Source organism: Vigna umbellata, chromosome 3, assembly GCF_029865625.1.
Source record: "Vigna umbellata cultivar VRB3 chromosome 3, Vumbellata_1.0, whole genome shotgun sequence".
Taxonomy (NCBI): domain Eukaryota; kingdom Viridiplantae; phylum Streptophyta; class Magnoliopsida; order Fabales; family Fabaceae; genus Vigna; species Vigna umbellata.
Window position 1 is genome coordinate 19,892,323 of NC_142167.1, and position 16,539 is coordinate 19,908,861.

Consider the following 16,539-nt stretch of genomic DNA (forward strand, 5'->3'; position numbering starts at 1 on the left):
GCGAGAGGTTTGAAGTTGATGTACGCTGCGAATTAATTCGCCATGCGAAATAGGGTGCGCTATGCGAATTTTAGCAGTCCTTTTGTCTGGGAAATTCGCATAGCGCACAAGGGGGATGCGCTGAGCGAATTATGTGTCGCAGGTTGAGTGTTTTTGGTGTTTTTGATGTTTTGGGAGTTCCGGAGGTCCGTTTTGGACGTTCTTTAGTTCGTTCTGGGGGTTTTTGACCCTTCCGGAGCCATTGGTGAGGGTCTCCAAGCTGTTTGAATTACTTAGGTATTGAACATTAAAAGTCCTAAAGAAATTTGTGTTAATAAGTGATGGTTTTGTGAAAGTATGTAATTTATGAGTTGTTTTTATGACATGGTTGATGTTGTATGATGATGTAAATGAATATGAAGAGGACATCTCGGGGAGAGATGGATGAAAGTGATGTGTGGGGTGATGATGTTGTTCTGTATAACTGTATGGAGCTTTGAACTGGTATGTCTATCCCTACACTCGAAGCACTGTTCATACTCAGATAGAGGAGAGCAGTGTAAGTGGTGAGAGTAGAGGGAGGTCCTCGTCTATAGTCTTTGAGTTTAGACATAGACAGGTTGGGGGATTTACCTTGCTAGAGTTGGGGAGTGCCAGCTGAACTATGCAAGTGCAAAGACGACCAATAGTTCGACAGTTATACAAATCCGGATGAGTCGTGGAAGTGTGTGAGTCGTGGTTTAATGTGTATGCTTTAATTGTTCTTTTACACGTAACTAAGCATGATAACATGGATTGATTGTACTATATATCTATTGCTTGTTTACCTAGCTCACCCTTGCATTGTATGTGTTGCATGTGTTTGTCTTCTCCCTTGCGATGATCATCCAATCCTTTGGATGTGAGCAGTAGGTGATGATGTACCATTGGAGCAAGCTTTGGAAGTTGAGGAAGACCCAACCCCTAGTGCTTAGGATTTCTACTAGCTCTTATTTTAAATAGCTCTTTATTTTGGAAGACTTCTAGCCTTCATTTTATCATGATCAGTATTTTGGAAACACTCTTTAGGTCCCATTGAATCTTTATTCAATCATGTATTTTGGAGAATTATGAACTTGTTCTTAAGTTTTAAGACTTCCCAGCCAGACTTGGATAACTGTACTCCTTAATCCTATCTATTGTGTACTCTTAACTGCTTTCTATTATTATAATCGATACATTCTACATATATACATTGCTATATATTTTGGGATGTCACAGTTTTTTTATTACAAAATCATCATATATGAAAAATTTCATGTTTTATAGTAACTAGTGTTTGGTTAAAAGATAATGGAGTGGATGAAAAAACTATATTTTTAATATTATTTTGTTTGTTAAAAAACGAACAAAGGTAAATGGAGGGGAGAAAAATCCCTTTTCATTATTTTTCTCTCTTATCTTCTATCATTAAGATTAATTTAGAGAAGAGAAAAGTAATTGAAAATATTTGTTAATACACAAAATATTAAGTATCACACCTTGTGAAATTTCAATAATAAAACTAATTTTAATTTTAAACACAGTGATTTAATATATAAATTATGATAAATACATGTGTTTTAATAAACAATTATTATTATTATTATTATTAAATATATTTATCATTTAATGAAATAGATGGTTCATGAACTTAGAATTTGAGTCCACCTAATCCTATTTAAATTGTAAAATTAAAGATCAAATAAAAACTGACTCCATTAAGTTATAATTTTTCTTACTTGGCATTACTCATTTTTTGATGGAGTTTTTGGATCAATATATCGGACAAACTCATTTTGACGGTCTTGTAAATTTTCATAGCATTTCCAATGTAACATTTTGTTTGTAAGAGAGATTTAGATAATTATAATAAATTGAAATCTATTCTATTTTAATAAGGACTTGCAGTTGATTTTTGTTTTTAAACATTTTATTTAAATAAAATAATTGAAATATTTTCTATCTAATTTTTTATTTAAATTGAATACATAAATTTATTTTTCAAGATACAATTTTATTTCAAAATTTTAACAAATATTAGTCAAACATTATTGAATTTTTCACATTTTTAAACATTTATATATATATGTGTGTATATATATATATATGTGTGTGTGTGTGTGTATATATATATATATATATATATATATATATATATATATATATATATATATATATATAATTCAAACAATTCATTTTAATGGAGGCGCAATGCTATTGGGTCAGCCCGATTGATAACTGAAGTAAAATTTGGGCCGTCATGACAATAATTAGGGCCCATTAATAATAGCATTCTTTCCGTTTATATATGATTCATGCCTAAACCCAAAATTGTTTGGCTGCCGCCTCTTCTTCCTCGACGTGTACCCTCTCTCTTCAACCCTAGCTTAGGGTTTATGCTCTAAAACCCTCTCGGGGGATCGAAATCTTATTCCAGGTTTTCCTCTTCTTCCATTTTTCGTTCTTTTTATGCTCCTGGATTCTGTGTAGTTGTTAACTTTGTTACTTCTCACCAGTGCTTGTTATGGTGATCATCGTTTTAGTGTAACTCTTCCACCAAAGAAAAAGCGTTTACTTCGTTCGTGTCAGTGTTAGCAAGTGTTCCGTGCTTCTTCTTTTTGGACCTTTGCTTGTTCATTAAACTTACGCTTGGTGTTTTTGTTTTTCTTACAGGTTTTGTCGGAGCAGAAAAAAAAATGCTTGTGTTGTTTGAAACTCCTGCGGGGTTTGCCCTGTTTAAAGTTCTGGATGAAGGCAAGCTTTCAAAAGTTGAGGTATACATTCTTCATTTTTGTCGTGAAAATTTAAAGATTGCATTGCTGGATTTTTTGTAGAGCGTTTTCTGTTGGTTTTTCTTTCTTTTCTTAGTTTACTTGACTCCTTCCGAAGGAGGCATGCATTTTTCTTTGTCAATTATTGAAACGATTGGATCTTTAGAAATTTCTGAAGGGGAAACGATATTAATTTCTGATTAGATTCTGAACCTTAGTATGTTACTTTAACGAAATGCATTGCTTGGAACTTTTACTACCATCCGGTTTTTATTAATCATTTCCGGGCTCTTTATTCTTACTTACTCTTTCATCTATGCGTTTGAAACTTGGAACGTAGTTGAGTTTGTATTATTATTAATATGTTATGTCGTTTGTTTTTCTTTCCCACATTCTGAAGCTCTGATCAAGAAGTTTAATTTATGCTTGTTTCTTAACGCAGGACTTGTGGAAGGACTTTTCCAGTGCAGACACTGCTAGACAGGTTTTCCTCTTTCTCCATTTCTTGTCACCCATTTTTCCCTCGCTATTTGATGGTATCAATGTGAAAGTGTGAAAACTGTGTTCAATCTATTTATACGAATCCAGTTTTTTTTTCTCTGGTGAAGTGTTTTAATTGCTTGTGAAGCTAATCCAAATTTCCCCAATATTAGGTGGTCAAGTTGAAAGCGTTTTCTAAGTTCGAGAACACTTCAGAAGCTCTAGAAGCAGCGACTTTACTAATTGATGGAAAAGCAAGCAAGGGTCTTCGCAAGTTCTTGCGTGTTCATTGTGAAAATGAAACACTTGGTGTGGCCGATTCAAAACTTGGGAATGTTATTAAAGAGAAATTGGTGGGCCAGCTTATTTCCCAATAGAACATGTGATATGATAATTTATGTTCCACTCATCTATCTGATAAGTTAATTTGTTTTGTTGATCCTTTTAGAAAATCGATTGTATTCACAACAATGCAGTCATGGAGTTGATGAGAGGTGTCAGAAATCAGTTAACTGAACTCATATCTGGTCTGGCTGTTCAAGACATGGCTCCAATGAGCCTGGGTTTATCCCATAGTTTATCCAGATACAAGTTGAAGTTTAGCGCAGATAAGGTGTAATTTCTGTTGACTTGATGGTTATAAGAACTTGACGTTATAATTGTTCTTGTACCATTTTTAATTATGTTTTCCTATTATGTATTATGCATATTGACATCCTTTAGTTATATCCTACTCTTGTATTCACAAAGAATTCTCCCCAAATAGTGTATTGATTGGTAGGAATGAAGATATCATTGTTTTCTGAAGGCTGTGAAGCTTTTGTGAATCATATAATGTGAGGAGACTAGCATGGTTAGAATATGAGGAAAGTACACATGTTCCCTTTGATTTTTTTCCCTGAAATTGCACATAATCGCCTACCTCTTTTAATGGTTACTACAACCTTATAGGAGTACACGGATTATTGCTTTTTGAACAATTTACGGTATGGTGGGGAGTTTGATGAATTATTGGGGGTGTTATTCTCATTTGCTCTTAGAATACGTGTATGCTTCAACTTCTTAATAGTCATAATTTTATCATGTATCTAATTCCAATGTTTTGTCCTGCTATTTCTATTTTAACGTTTACATCTTACATTTTAGAAATAAAGTATGTCTCATACATCATTGGCACGAATTTGTGTGTTTAGTGCCCTTGTTTAGAGTTCATAGTTTGCATGTTGTCTCACATGTTATTTCCAATTTAGGGCCTTATTTTTTGGGTTTAATATCTTTAGGAGTTTTCACTGGCTACATATTTTACATGTTCGAATAACTGATACCAAAGTAGCAGTTTTAGCATTTTCATGAAAATAGTTGGAGTTGGAATACGATGAATCTTTGACCTTCTGATGTAGACTTATAAACAAGACTGTCAATTTATTTTTGTTATGGAAATTTTTACCTTCGTGAATGATTGTTTATTGAATAACTGTTGGCTGACTTCAAGATGTTTGTTTAGGTGGATACCATGATTGTGCAAGCTATTGGTTTACTTGATGATCTTGATAAAGAGTTGAATACATATGCCATGAGGGTTCGTGAATGGTATGGTTGGCATTTTCCCGAACTTACTAAAATAGTACAAGATAACATCCAATATGCAAGGGCAGTCAAGTTGATGGGTGATCGTGTCAATGCAGCTGAGCTTGATTTCTCTGAGGTATATCTCAGTTAAATGCTGCCCTTTTCTTTTTTGCATTTAAGCACACATGTGGTTCACAATGAGTTGTAATGTTCAACTTTACTCCACTGGTGAACAATTTGGGCATCCTTTTTTGTGAAAAGTGATATTTCTATCTTTAACTATGTTTCTTTATAGATTTTTAATTATTTTCATACGTTTTGTCCCAGATTTTGTCTGAGGAAGTGGAGGCAGAACTTAAGGAGGCAGCTGTAATATCTATGGGAACTGAAATCGGTGATCTTGATTTGGCAAATATTAGGGAACTCTGTGACCAGGTTTTGGCTCTTTCGGAATACAGGGCACAACTATATGATTATCTAAAGAGCAGGATGAACACCATTGCACCCAATTTGACTGCGATGGTTGGGGAGCTTGTTGGTGCTCGTCTCATTGCCCATGGTGGTAGCTTATTAAATCTTGCAAAGCAGCCTGGTAGCACTGTGCAGATTCTTGGTGCTGAGAAGGCTCTCTTCAGGGCACTGAAAACTAAGCATGCTACTCCCAAGTATGGTCTTATATACCATGCATCTTTGATTGGTCAGGCAGCTGCAAAGTTCAAGGGGAAAATTTCTCGGTCACTTGCTGCAAAGACAGCATTGGCTATTAGGTGTGACGCACTTGGAGATGGCCAAGACAACACCATGGGATTGGAGAACAGAGCCAAGGTACATGTGTTTTGTTTATATATATATATATATATTTTTTTTTTTTTTTCCTACTTTTAACAAGTTTTTTCTGCAGCTTGAGGCGCGATTGAGGAACCTTGAAGGCAAAGAGTTGGGTCGTTTTGCCGGTTCTGCTAAGGGAAAACCTAAGATAGAAGCATATGACAAGGACAGAAAGAAAGGAGCGGGAGGACTGATCACCCCGGCTAAGGTTTGTTTCTTGTTCCTTATGGTGTTGTTAATAACTTCAATTTTATTTTCTGTCTATGCTGATTGTCGTTTTCCTTGTAGACATATAATGCTTCGGCTGATTCAATTATCGGACAAATTGTCGATTCCGCCATGGATGAGGATAAACAAGAGGCTTCTGTTGCTGATAAAAAGAAAGAAAAGAAGGAAAAGAAGAAAAAGAAGGGGAAAAATGAAGAGGAACCAACTGTTCAAGCTGATGTTGCTGAGGAGCCAGAACCCGAAGTTGAGAAGAAAGAAAAGAAGAAGAAAAGGAAGGAGGCTAGTGAGAGTACTGAGTTGCAGAATGGGAATGGAGACATGAATGCAGGAGAGAAGAAGAAAAAACGGAAAAAGCATGCAGAGCAAGAAGAATCTCCTGAAATGCCAAGCAAGAAGAAAGGAAAAAAAAAGAAAACTGAAAACTAAAGTTTAATAGCGGTGTAGTCATCTACTAATCTGGTGAATGACAACCATTTTTGTATACTTCTGGCAGGTCGGTAGTTTGTTCGGTAAAATTTTTGTTTTCATTTTTATGCAACTTGTAGCCTTATATACATCCTTATTATTTTTTAATGGGATACATTCCTTCTTTCCGGACTTGAGTGATAATTTGATGCTATCATGTTTGTGAATCATCGAAGATACTGTGATCTACCTTTTGTAATTCTATTTTCACATGTCCAACATCGCTAGTCGCTCGCTCCTTTCTGTGGTAGGTTATGAGCTGTAGTATTTGCAGGGCTTCTTACATCATTTTTGGTTTGTTAAGCCCAAAACCTTAACTAGCTTGTTCATACAGAGGATTGTGGTTTTACTTCAGTTACTGAGGGTATATGTTTTTTTTAAATTATAAAAATGTTCAATTTGTCATGTGAGTGGTAATGTAATTGTAGAGTCTTCAAATTCTTTGATATTTCTGTGGCTTTCTAGTAATTTTTTGGAGAAGCACCTTAGTGTCGAACCAACGTTTTAATGGTAAATCTAACACCAGTTAAATGCATGTATGGTGTGACATTCATTAAACTCTCAAATATGTATGCCTAGGTCACAAACTTAGTTTTCGTTCACGTGATTTCAGACTACATATAAATTAAAATATTATCAACATATAAAACTTCAATTACGAATATTTTTCACCATAACAAAATCAACACAAATATTTAAACTTTTTTTTTTATCGAAATTTGTTAGTTATAAGATACATGAAAATTAAAATATCATTTACTGAAAGTTTGCTTTAGCAGCAAATGTTTAATCTATGACATGACAATTCTATAGACTAATTAACTAATGTAGTGTCGTCAATTTTCTTTAATTTTTTGGTTGACTATTTCAGTCCAATTTTATTCTGTAACTCCATAATTTGTACTTTTATTAGCTGTTAATGTTGTGATATGGTATTAGTTATACTTTATTCAATTTTTGAGCATTTTTTTGCGTTATGTTGTGGAATGACAAATATTAGGGTACATCGATTTTACTTCATTTTAACTTTATATAGTATTTGTAACTCAGATTATATCTTTTGATAAAAAATGTGGAGCAAATAATCAAACTTAAGAAAAGTTGAACCAACTTAAATCTTTGAAGCATTTCAAATTCATTTTAATCATTCTAATCAGAGTGTTTATGGTCACTGGCATGAAGCTTTTCTTGTCACTGTGTGAGAATCTGGACCTTGTACAAAACGAAGAATAAAAGAAGAAAACAAACGTGGAAAGAAAATGCATGGTAAACGAAGAAAATATTGTCCTCGATAACGTGTTTCTAACTACAAGAAGTTTAGAAAACTCCAATAATTTTACTAAGAAACATATTCTTGAAAAATGACTTATTTTATTTTTGGAATGTTTTCCTCCTTAAGACAATGGAGATTTACATTTTTAAATGGCAATGTTTGGTGCCAAACCATTTGAAATGAATAATGTGACACAAATAGAATAAGATCCTACACTATTGTTAGTGTTTGATATTTGATAGAACAACTTAAACAAAAGAAAAATGATATTTTGATATATATAAATTTTTTATATTTATTTTATACTATCATTTTTTTAAAATATAAAATTTTATTATTTTATGAGCATTTAAACTGTATATTATATATCAAATAAATGTAAAATGTGTTATCGTAGAACTTATTATGCTTTGGTTTTTCCACAGCAGTAAGTATCACACTTATACACAAAACAGAAACTAGGAAACTTCCAAGTAAGAAAAACTTTCTTTTATTCTTTTTTTTTTCTTAAATTTGCTGAATTATGTGAAGCAATTTTTGTTTCATTCCAAATTGAAACCTCCACAAATGTCAGGAATATAAACTGCATCTTTGACTTGAAAAAGATTGTGAAGTGCATGGCCACCTAATACACATTAAAAATGTAAGAATACATTAGTCTTATTAAAAAATATACCAAAAATATTTAACTTTATACACATTTACATTTACTTACAAAAATTCCCCTTTAAAACCTTTTGTCTTGAGATTTTCTTCGTAAGAACATTATAATAACCTCTATTATGTTGTTGGAGAAGTACTTCTCGACATTTTTTTTTTAAATTTGGAAGCAAATTCAAACAAAGTAGAGAAGTGAAAAAATTCTGCAATATTCGGTAAAAAGTATGTAGTTTTATTTTCTATAGTTTTTAGTTCAAGGTATTACTATCTGCCATCAATTTTAAATTAAATTAATGTTATACACAATGAATATGTTATTATAAAAATATTATTCCGAAAATTATTACTATTTATTTAAATTAAAAATTAATAAAAATAATGAAAATAAAAAAATATTCATATCTTTATAATCTAATAGGTGGTGTTATTATATGTATATACTTTTTGTGGATTCTTAATTATTTTCTTAATCAACCTAACGACTTATATATTCTCTTGTGTTCTTCATTGTTCATGAACTATGTGTCCTCATGACCCATGTAAGGGATGAAAAAATGTTAGCACGTAAAAGATAAAATAAGTAAATAAAAAAATAGAGATATCAAAACAACATATTAAAATCCAAAAAATATTTAAAATCAATATTTAAGTAATGAATGAAAAGAAGTAAAATAATTATAAAAGAGTAAATGATCAAGAGAAATTGTTAGATAGTTATTAATTGATTATTTGACTATATTATATTCATATGATTTCATCATAAAACAATTATTTTTATATTACTGACAATCTTTCAAAAATCTTCTATCTTACAAAATATTTTCTTATCTTTATTTAATATAAAACTTAAATCATCATTTAAATTCTTATAAAATAATTTTTTATTTACTTAATGTAGGACTTAAATATATAATATTGGTGTCAAATTTTTGTCATCATATACTTAAAAAACTGAAAAATTATATAGTTGTAGACTTTTGTCGATTTAAGATTTGATGATTGTATATGAGTGAATATTTATTTGCTTACACTCGAATTAAAAATTGTGTATTTGGTAAACATTTTATTAATTCGACTAATAGTCTGTGCCTCCGGATTTATTGAATGAAATGAAAATATAAAAATGTGGAGTTTGAAGACCTCTTCGAGTTATTATTTTTAAATTTAATTTAATCAACACAATAATCAAAATAATTAATTAAATAATAAAGAAAAATAAGATACTATATTAAAAAAACCTTAATTATAATCTTAAGCAGAATAACAAATTGTAAATACATAGAATGGAATTAAAAAACACCCAAAAATTAAATATTTATCTCCTATTTTTTTAACTATAATAATAATGGTAACAGCGATAAAAAAAATTATTACAAATTATAAACTAATAAAAAATTCCTATCCAAAGAAAACAGTTTCCTAACAAAAAAATTGGAGAACCATAAATTGCAACTTATCTTAACCATTATCGATAAAACGAATTTATCGATAAGCCTAACCCAACATATTTTTTATCATTTTTGTCTTATTTTTCTCTTAAATTTTTTCCTATACCTTGATTAGATTAGCAAGTAGAGTAACTCCTAAGTATAACAAAATATTTAAGTTGCTTAAAGGCTGTACCTTCCCACATCTAGCTATATAAAAAATATATTTATTATCAACCGACAAATTAATGATTTTATCAATTATATTAACAAATAAAAACTCAAGTATTTCTTAATAATGTATACTTTGTACCAATTCAACACATTATACATAGTCCAACCACTCAACCAATGATAATTATATTCATATTTATCTCTGAACACTGAAAAGCCTATATAATAACCATGAGTGCAATTTTAACTATTCTACATATTAAAATTTCTTGAAATAAGTGGTTTATTTCCTACCAAACGTTTTACTCAATTAAGAGAAAAAGAAAATCAGGACATATCAGTAAATATAGAGTGTATCTTTAGCAAATAATGTGTTGTTGGATTCAACTGGATATTTAAAAACTATAGAGTGAAATAATTAAATATAGAAGTTAATTAGGCTTAGAGAATTAACACTGTCTGCCACGTAAAAGACGAAGTAACCAAAAGGGCCAATGATATGAGATTTTTGTGGGCACTTCAACAACACTAACTCACTGTCGCTATCATCATAGGAGTTGACAAACCACAATTATTCAACACTTTTTGAGAATCATGTACCACTCTTCCGTTTATCAGTGCCTACCAATTTCAAAAACTATCTAATAATAAGCATCATGCTGTAAGAATCTTGACCTTCTAACACTTTTTTAACCATTCAATGAAAGAAAAAACTTGTCTCTAGCTATTTTCTTTTATCAATGTTCTTTGAGTTTTTTTTTTTTATATGCCAAATACGAATAATCTAAAGTAGCTACAATCCACCCAAATACACAACAAAAGCCTACGACAATTTTGAGGAATCCCTAATAAGAAAAAATATTAAGAACATGTATAAAATTGAAAATATGAGAAATTAGATAACTCTATATAAACAAAAGTCTCATTTTCAATATACACATTATATATTAAGAGTTTTGACAGAAGGATAAGGTTATTCGTCAAAGTCGATCACCAAAACGAATTATCACGTTAAATAATAGACTTTAAATCTAATTAATCCCCAAAACTTGATTTATAAGATAAAATAATATAAATTGATCGTATCTCTAGTCCCACGTTATGTGTGTTAATCCTCTTTGCATCCCCATCTTAAAACAATGCAGAAAAGGGAACATGAAAAGTCCAGTTGTAATAACTTGTACTTATCTACATTTATATCATCTAGTTTGTGTTGATTCTCTTCTAAAAACTCCAAAATGGTAATTTGCATTTAGCTTAATGTTTAGAACAGAATTTGCTTTAAAATGTTATTGATTCATATCCATTAATCGTCATGCATTTGCATAGAATACGATTCTGCAATATATCTGGTTCTTGATCGTTGACAGAACAACTTAAAACACGGAATTGATGCTTCGCTTTGCCATAGGCAATAATTATCCATGTGATATAGCAAAGAACAGTAGCTAAGAAGACTTCTACGTAAAGGAACTTTCTTTTATTCCCTTTTTCCATTTGGTGCATCACGTAAAATCACTTTCGTTTCATTCCAAAGTTAGGCTCATCAAAAGATTAGACCTCCATAAATGGTGAGAAAGAAATTTTGCATCTTTGTGTTCACAAAAGCTAACTCCACCTTCCAGCTGACTCGGCTGCTAGTGGTGAGCCAAGCATATTTCATCATCAAAATGTTTAATTAGTAGAGTGTAAGAATATTACAGTCATATTATAAAATACAATTAATATACCAAGAATAATTAACTTGATATATACGTACCGAATAAAAAGATTTGACAAGCTTTGCATAAACTTTCTCCCCTAGACTAATTGCTGGTAGGACCTCACCCACCACTAAAATCAATATATATATAATATATAATTAATCTACATTAGAAAATTGGTATACAATTTTCTTCAAACATAATTATACTTTGATGTTTCACAAGCTTATAGTGGATCTCGTGCAGCTACTGGTGCTACATATTAATATTCTTTTTTCTTTATATTTTTCAGGGCATCCACTTGGAAGAACGTTTATCATTGATTGCATGCGATGTCACCATGCACACATGGTATTTGATTAAATATCTACACATAATATTTATAGCAGACAGGAGGAGGTGTGTGGTGTCAAAAGAAGGAGGCAGCCAAATGTATGCATTTGGCAAAGGTATATGAGAAAGGGAGTAGTAGTAGTAGGAAGCAACACAGACATGAGAAGCTCAGCGTCTTACACGCTACTGTTGTTTCTTTTCGTATGGTTCCGCCTGGCCGAGTGTTCTTCTTTCAGTGACATGGATGCGCTGCTGAAGATGAAGGACTCCATGAAGGGACACAAAGCCAAAGAAGATGCGCTCAGCGACTGGAAGTTTTCCACCTCGCTTTCCGCACACTGTTCATTTTCTGGCGTCCAATGCGACCAAGACCTTCGAGTCGTTGCCATCAACGTCTCGTCCCTTCCACTCTTCGGCCACCTTCCGCCGGAGATTGGACAGTTTGACAAACTCCAAAACCTAACCATCTCGCAGGACAACCTCACCGGCGAGCTTCCCAAGGAGCTCGCTGCCCTCGCTTCCCTCAAGCTCCTCAACATCTCCCACAACAGCTTCTCCGGTGGTTTCCCCGGCCAAATCGTTCTTCCCATGACCCAACTCGAGGTCCTCGACGCCTACGACAACAACTTCACCGGACCGCTTCCGGAGGAATTCGTGAAACTGGAGAAACTCCGATACCTCAAGCTCGATGGAAATTACTTTTCCGGCAGCATACCGGAGAGATACTCGGAGTTTGGGTGCTTGGAGTTTTTAAGCTTAAGCACTAACAGTCTGTCGGGGAAGATTCCCAAGAGTTTGTCTCGGTTGAAGACGCTGAAGTTTCTAAAACTTGGATACAACAACGCTTACGAAGGTGGGATCCCACCGGAGTTCGGAGCCATGAAATCACTGAAATACCTTGACCTCTCCAGCTGCAACCTCAGCGGAGAGATTCCACCGAGCCTGAGCAGTTTAAAGAACCTTGACACGTTGTTCTTGCAAATGAACAACCTCACAGGAACTATTCCTTCGGAACTCTCTGCCATGGAGAGCCTCATGTCAATGGATCTCTCCTTCAACGGTCTCACCGGAGAGATTCCTGAGAGTTTCTCCCAGCTGAGAAACCTAACTCTGATGAACTTCTTCCACAACAAGCTGCGTGGTTCTGTTCCCCTCTTCGTCGGCGAGCTTCCGAATCTGGAAACGCTGCAGCTCTGGGAGAACAACTTGTCCTTCGTGCTGCCCCAGAATCTTGGCCAAAACGGGAAGTTCAAGTTCTTCGACGTCACGAGCAATCACTTCACCGGGTTGATCCCTCCGGGTCTGTGCAAGAGTGGGATGTTACAAACCTTCGTCATCACCGATAACTTCTTCCACGGTCCAATCCCCGATGACATTGGAAACTGCAAGTCACTCGTCAAGATCAGAGCCTCCAATAACTACCTTAGCGGCGCCATTCCGTCGGGAATTTTCAAACTGCCTTCCGTCAAAATAATCGAGCTCGCCAACAACCGTTTCGACGGCGAACTACCTCCCGAGATTTCCGGCGATTCTCTCGGGATTCTCACGCTTTCCAACAACTTACTGACGGGGAGAATTCAACCGGCCTTGAAGAACTTGAGGGCACTGCAGACACTCTCACTCGACGCCAACGAGTTCGTTGGAGAAATCCCGGCGGAGGTTTTTGTCTTACCGATACTGACCTCCGTCAACATAAGCGGCAACAATCTCACGGGAGAAATCCCCACGACGTTGATTCACTGCGTTTCACTCAACTTCGTTGACCTCAGTCGGAACATGCTGGTGGGGGAGATTCCCAAGGGCATAAAAAACCTGACGAGCTTGAGCGTTTTAAATGTTTCTCAAAACCTGCTAACAGGACCAATCCCCGACGAGATTCGCTTCATGTCTAGCCTCACAACGCTGGATCTCTCCTACAACAATTTCAACGGCAAGCTCCCAACCGGCGGTCAGTTTTTGGCCTTCAGCGACAGGTCCTTCGCGGGGAACCCCAATCTCTGTTCCTCCCGCTCTTGCACCAGTTCCTCCATGTACCCAGACGACGCCTTCCAGAAAAGGCGAGGCTCATGGAGTTCGAAATCGACGAGGGTGATAATAAGCGTGATTGCACTAGCCACCGCAGCGCTGCTGGTGGCAGTGACGGTGTACATGATGCGAAGGAGGAAGCTGCTCCGGGCGATGACGTGGAAGCTGACGGCGTTCCAGCGGCTGAACTTGAAAGCGGAGGACGTGGTGGAGTGTCTGAAGGAGGAGAACATAATAGGAAAAGGAGGCGCGGGGATCGTGTACCGGGGGTCTATGCCGAACGGAAGCGACGTGGCCATAAAGCGGTTGGTCGGGGCGGGTAGCGGGAGGAACGATTACGGGTTCAGGGCGGAGATAACGACGCTGGGGAAGATAAGGCACAGGAACATAATGAGGCTTCTGGGTTACGTGTCGAACAAGGAGACGAACTTGCTGCTCTACGAGTACATGCCGAATGGAAGCTTAGGGGAATGGCTGCATGGAGCGAAAGGAGGGCATTTAAGATGGGAGATGAGGTTCAAGATTGCAGTTGAAGCTGCAAGAGGACTCTGTTACTTGCACCATGATTGTTCTCCTCTCATCATTCACAGAGACGTCAAATCCAACAATATATTGCTCGACGCCGACTTCGAGGCCCATGTCGCCGATTTCGGACTCGCCAAGTTCCTCCACGATCCTGGCGCCTCTCAGTCCATGTCCTCCATCGCCGGCTCCTACGGCTACATTGCTCCAGGTTCCATTTATCCTCTTTTACCACTTCATATTCACATCATCATTCATGATTTCATGGATAATCTCGATCATATGAATTTAGCTTACTTTTAAGATGATTGATGTAGATTTTGATTAATTGATTTAATGGAAAACTACATTAGTGTGACTAATGCTACCGCACTACACTTTTATGTTTGGATATGTTAACAACTTTTTTAACAATTTTTTTATAATAAATTACGTGGTAGTATTTTATTGATCAGTAAATTTAAAATAGATCAAATAGATCAATTGTTGTAAAAAAGTTTTCAAGAGAAAAAGTTGTTGAAAAAACATTTTTTTTATATTTATTTCACACTCATACAATAAGAATAAGATGATCCTAAAAATATAAATTTTCAAAATATGAGTAACTTGACACTCTAATAAATACACTTATTTGATGTGGTAGGTGTCATTAAATTTTAAAATTGTACACTATGATAGTCTAGAAATTCAGTAAAAATGTCTCACACTATATCAAATAAATGTTAAAAATCAAGAAAGAAGAAAAGAGAATAAAAATTAAGAAAAAATAATGTCAAATAAATATAACAAATTTTTATTCTCACATGATACTTAAATTTTTTACCAACTATTTTTACTTTTTATTCTCTTCTTTGTCAAAAAAACTACAAACATTTATACTTTTATCACATTTTATCCTTATGCTCTTTATATTACTTAATTTTTTATATTCATTTGATAGTATCATTCTTTATTTTATTTTTTTTGGAAAAAATATAAAAATTTACTTTTTTTGAAACCATTTTATACTTGTTAGACGAGTTAAATGTCATACTATATTTATTCTCTTTTTTATTATTTTTTTTGTGATGGGTGGACAGAGTATGCATACACGTTGAAAGTGGACGAGAAAAGCGATGTGTACAGTTTCGGGGTGGTGCTGTTGGAGCTGATAATAGGGAGGAAGCCGGTGGGGGAGTTTGGAGACGGAGTGGACATCGTTGGATGGGTGAACAAGACGAGAATGGAGATATCTCAGCCGTCGGATGCAGCGTTGGTGTTGGCAGTGGTGGATCCAAGGCTGAGTGGGTATCCATTGACAAGTGTCGTTTACATGTTCAACATTGCTATGATGTGTGTTAGGGAAATGGGCCCCGCCAGGCCCACCATGAGGGAAGTCGTTCATATGCTCACCAATCCTCCTCGCTCCACCACTCACTCACACTCACAGCCTCATTAATCTCTAAACACATCATTATGATCTTTGCTCATCCACATTCACTTCTCTTTCAAAACAATAAATTAACACAGAGGAAACTCTATCAATAACTTCATCTGTTGTTTCTTGAAAGTGGAGCATCATCAAAAACTGTACTAGTATTGTATGTATCTATCGAAATGTAAAATAGGTTTGAATTATTTTTGCATTCATGTCAACTGTCATGTAATTCCAAGGTTTTCGTCGTTCTGCTTCTATCAAGAAATTTTGTACAAAATGATTGCTCTTATTATTTATAGATATTTGTCACTGCTATTATTTCTTCTGTCCCAGACTATATTATATATTAAATACATGCGTAAGTACAAATTTGTTTAAGTGTTGAAGGATCGAAACAAGAGTGAAGATTTTAATGAAAGTTAACATTTTGTTTGAAATTCTTTAAAAGTGAAGGGTTTGTTATATGAAACATGTAGTATAAAACTACAGTTTTGGCATTAGGATAAACTACTTTGTCTTAAAGAGATAAAAGAGACTATATAAATTGGAATTTTTAAGTGTGTGAAGCGTAAAGTAGCACAAATCTTGTATGACAATATTGATATCCATATTATTCGGGACCTTATCTTTTAAGAAAAGGAAGATTCCGAATTATTAAAGAAAA

General features: G+C 34.5%; 2 protein-coding genes across 2 annotated transcripts; both read left to right on the plus strand.

The window, feature by feature from the left end:
* Positions 1-2,326: 2,326 nt before the first annotated feature.
* Positions 2,327-6,469, plus strand: LOC124825309 (putative nucleolar protein 5-2). The gene is made up of 9 exons (XM_088108987.1): positions 2,327-2,437; positions 2,674-2,774; positions 3,214-3,255; positions 3,425-3,604; positions 3,700-3,864; positions 4,756-4,956; positions 5,148-5,645; positions 5,722-5,856; positions 5,937-6,469. The coding sequence occupies exons 2-9, from the start codon at positions 2,697-2,699 to the stop codon at positions 6,300-6,302; spliced, it is 1,665 nt and encodes a 554-aa protein (XP_087965113.1). The 5' UTR covers positions 2,327-2,437; positions 2,674-2,696; the 3' UTR covers positions 6,303-6,469.
* Positions 6,470-11,848: 5,379 nt separating this feature from the next.
* Positions 11,849-16,200, plus strand: CLV1 (Leucine-rich receptor-like protein kinase family protein). Its single transcript, XM_047297899.2, has 2 exons — positions 11,849-14,669; positions 15,538-16,200. The coding sequence occupies exons 1-2, from the start codon at positions 12,032-12,034 to the stop codon at positions 15,894-15,896; spliced, it is 2,997 nt and encodes a 998-aa protein (XP_047153855.1). The 5' UTR covers positions 11,849-12,031; the 3' UTR covers positions 15,897-16,200.
* The last annotated feature ends 339 nt before the right edge of the window (positions 16,201-16,539 follow it).

What these genes read in the sequence shown, in the direction of transcription:
- LOC124825309 (XM_088108987.1), top strand. Translation starts at nt 2,697, where the DNA reads ATGCTTGTGTTGTTTGAAACTCCTGCGGGGTTTGCCCTGTTTAAAGTT. An exon ending in GTGCAGACACTGCTAGACAG is followed by an intron (nt 3,256 to 3,424) that starts GTTTTCCTCTTT and finishes CCCCAATATTAG; the next exon opens with GTGGTCAAGTTGAAAGCGTT. An exon ending in TGAAGTTTAGCGCAGATAAG is followed by an intron (nt 3,865 to 4,755) that starts GTGTAATTTCTG and finishes ATGTTTGTTTAG; the next exon opens with GTGGATACCATGATTGTGCA.
- CLV1 (XM_047297899.2), top strand. Translation starts at nt 12,032, where the DNA reads ATGAGAAAGGGAGTAGTAGTAGTAGGAAGCAACACAGACATGAGAAGC. An exon ending in CTACGGCTACATTGCTCCAG is followed by an intron (nt 14,670 to 15,537) that starts GTTCCATTTATC and finishes ATGGGTGGACAG; the next exon opens with AGTATGCATACACGTTGAAA.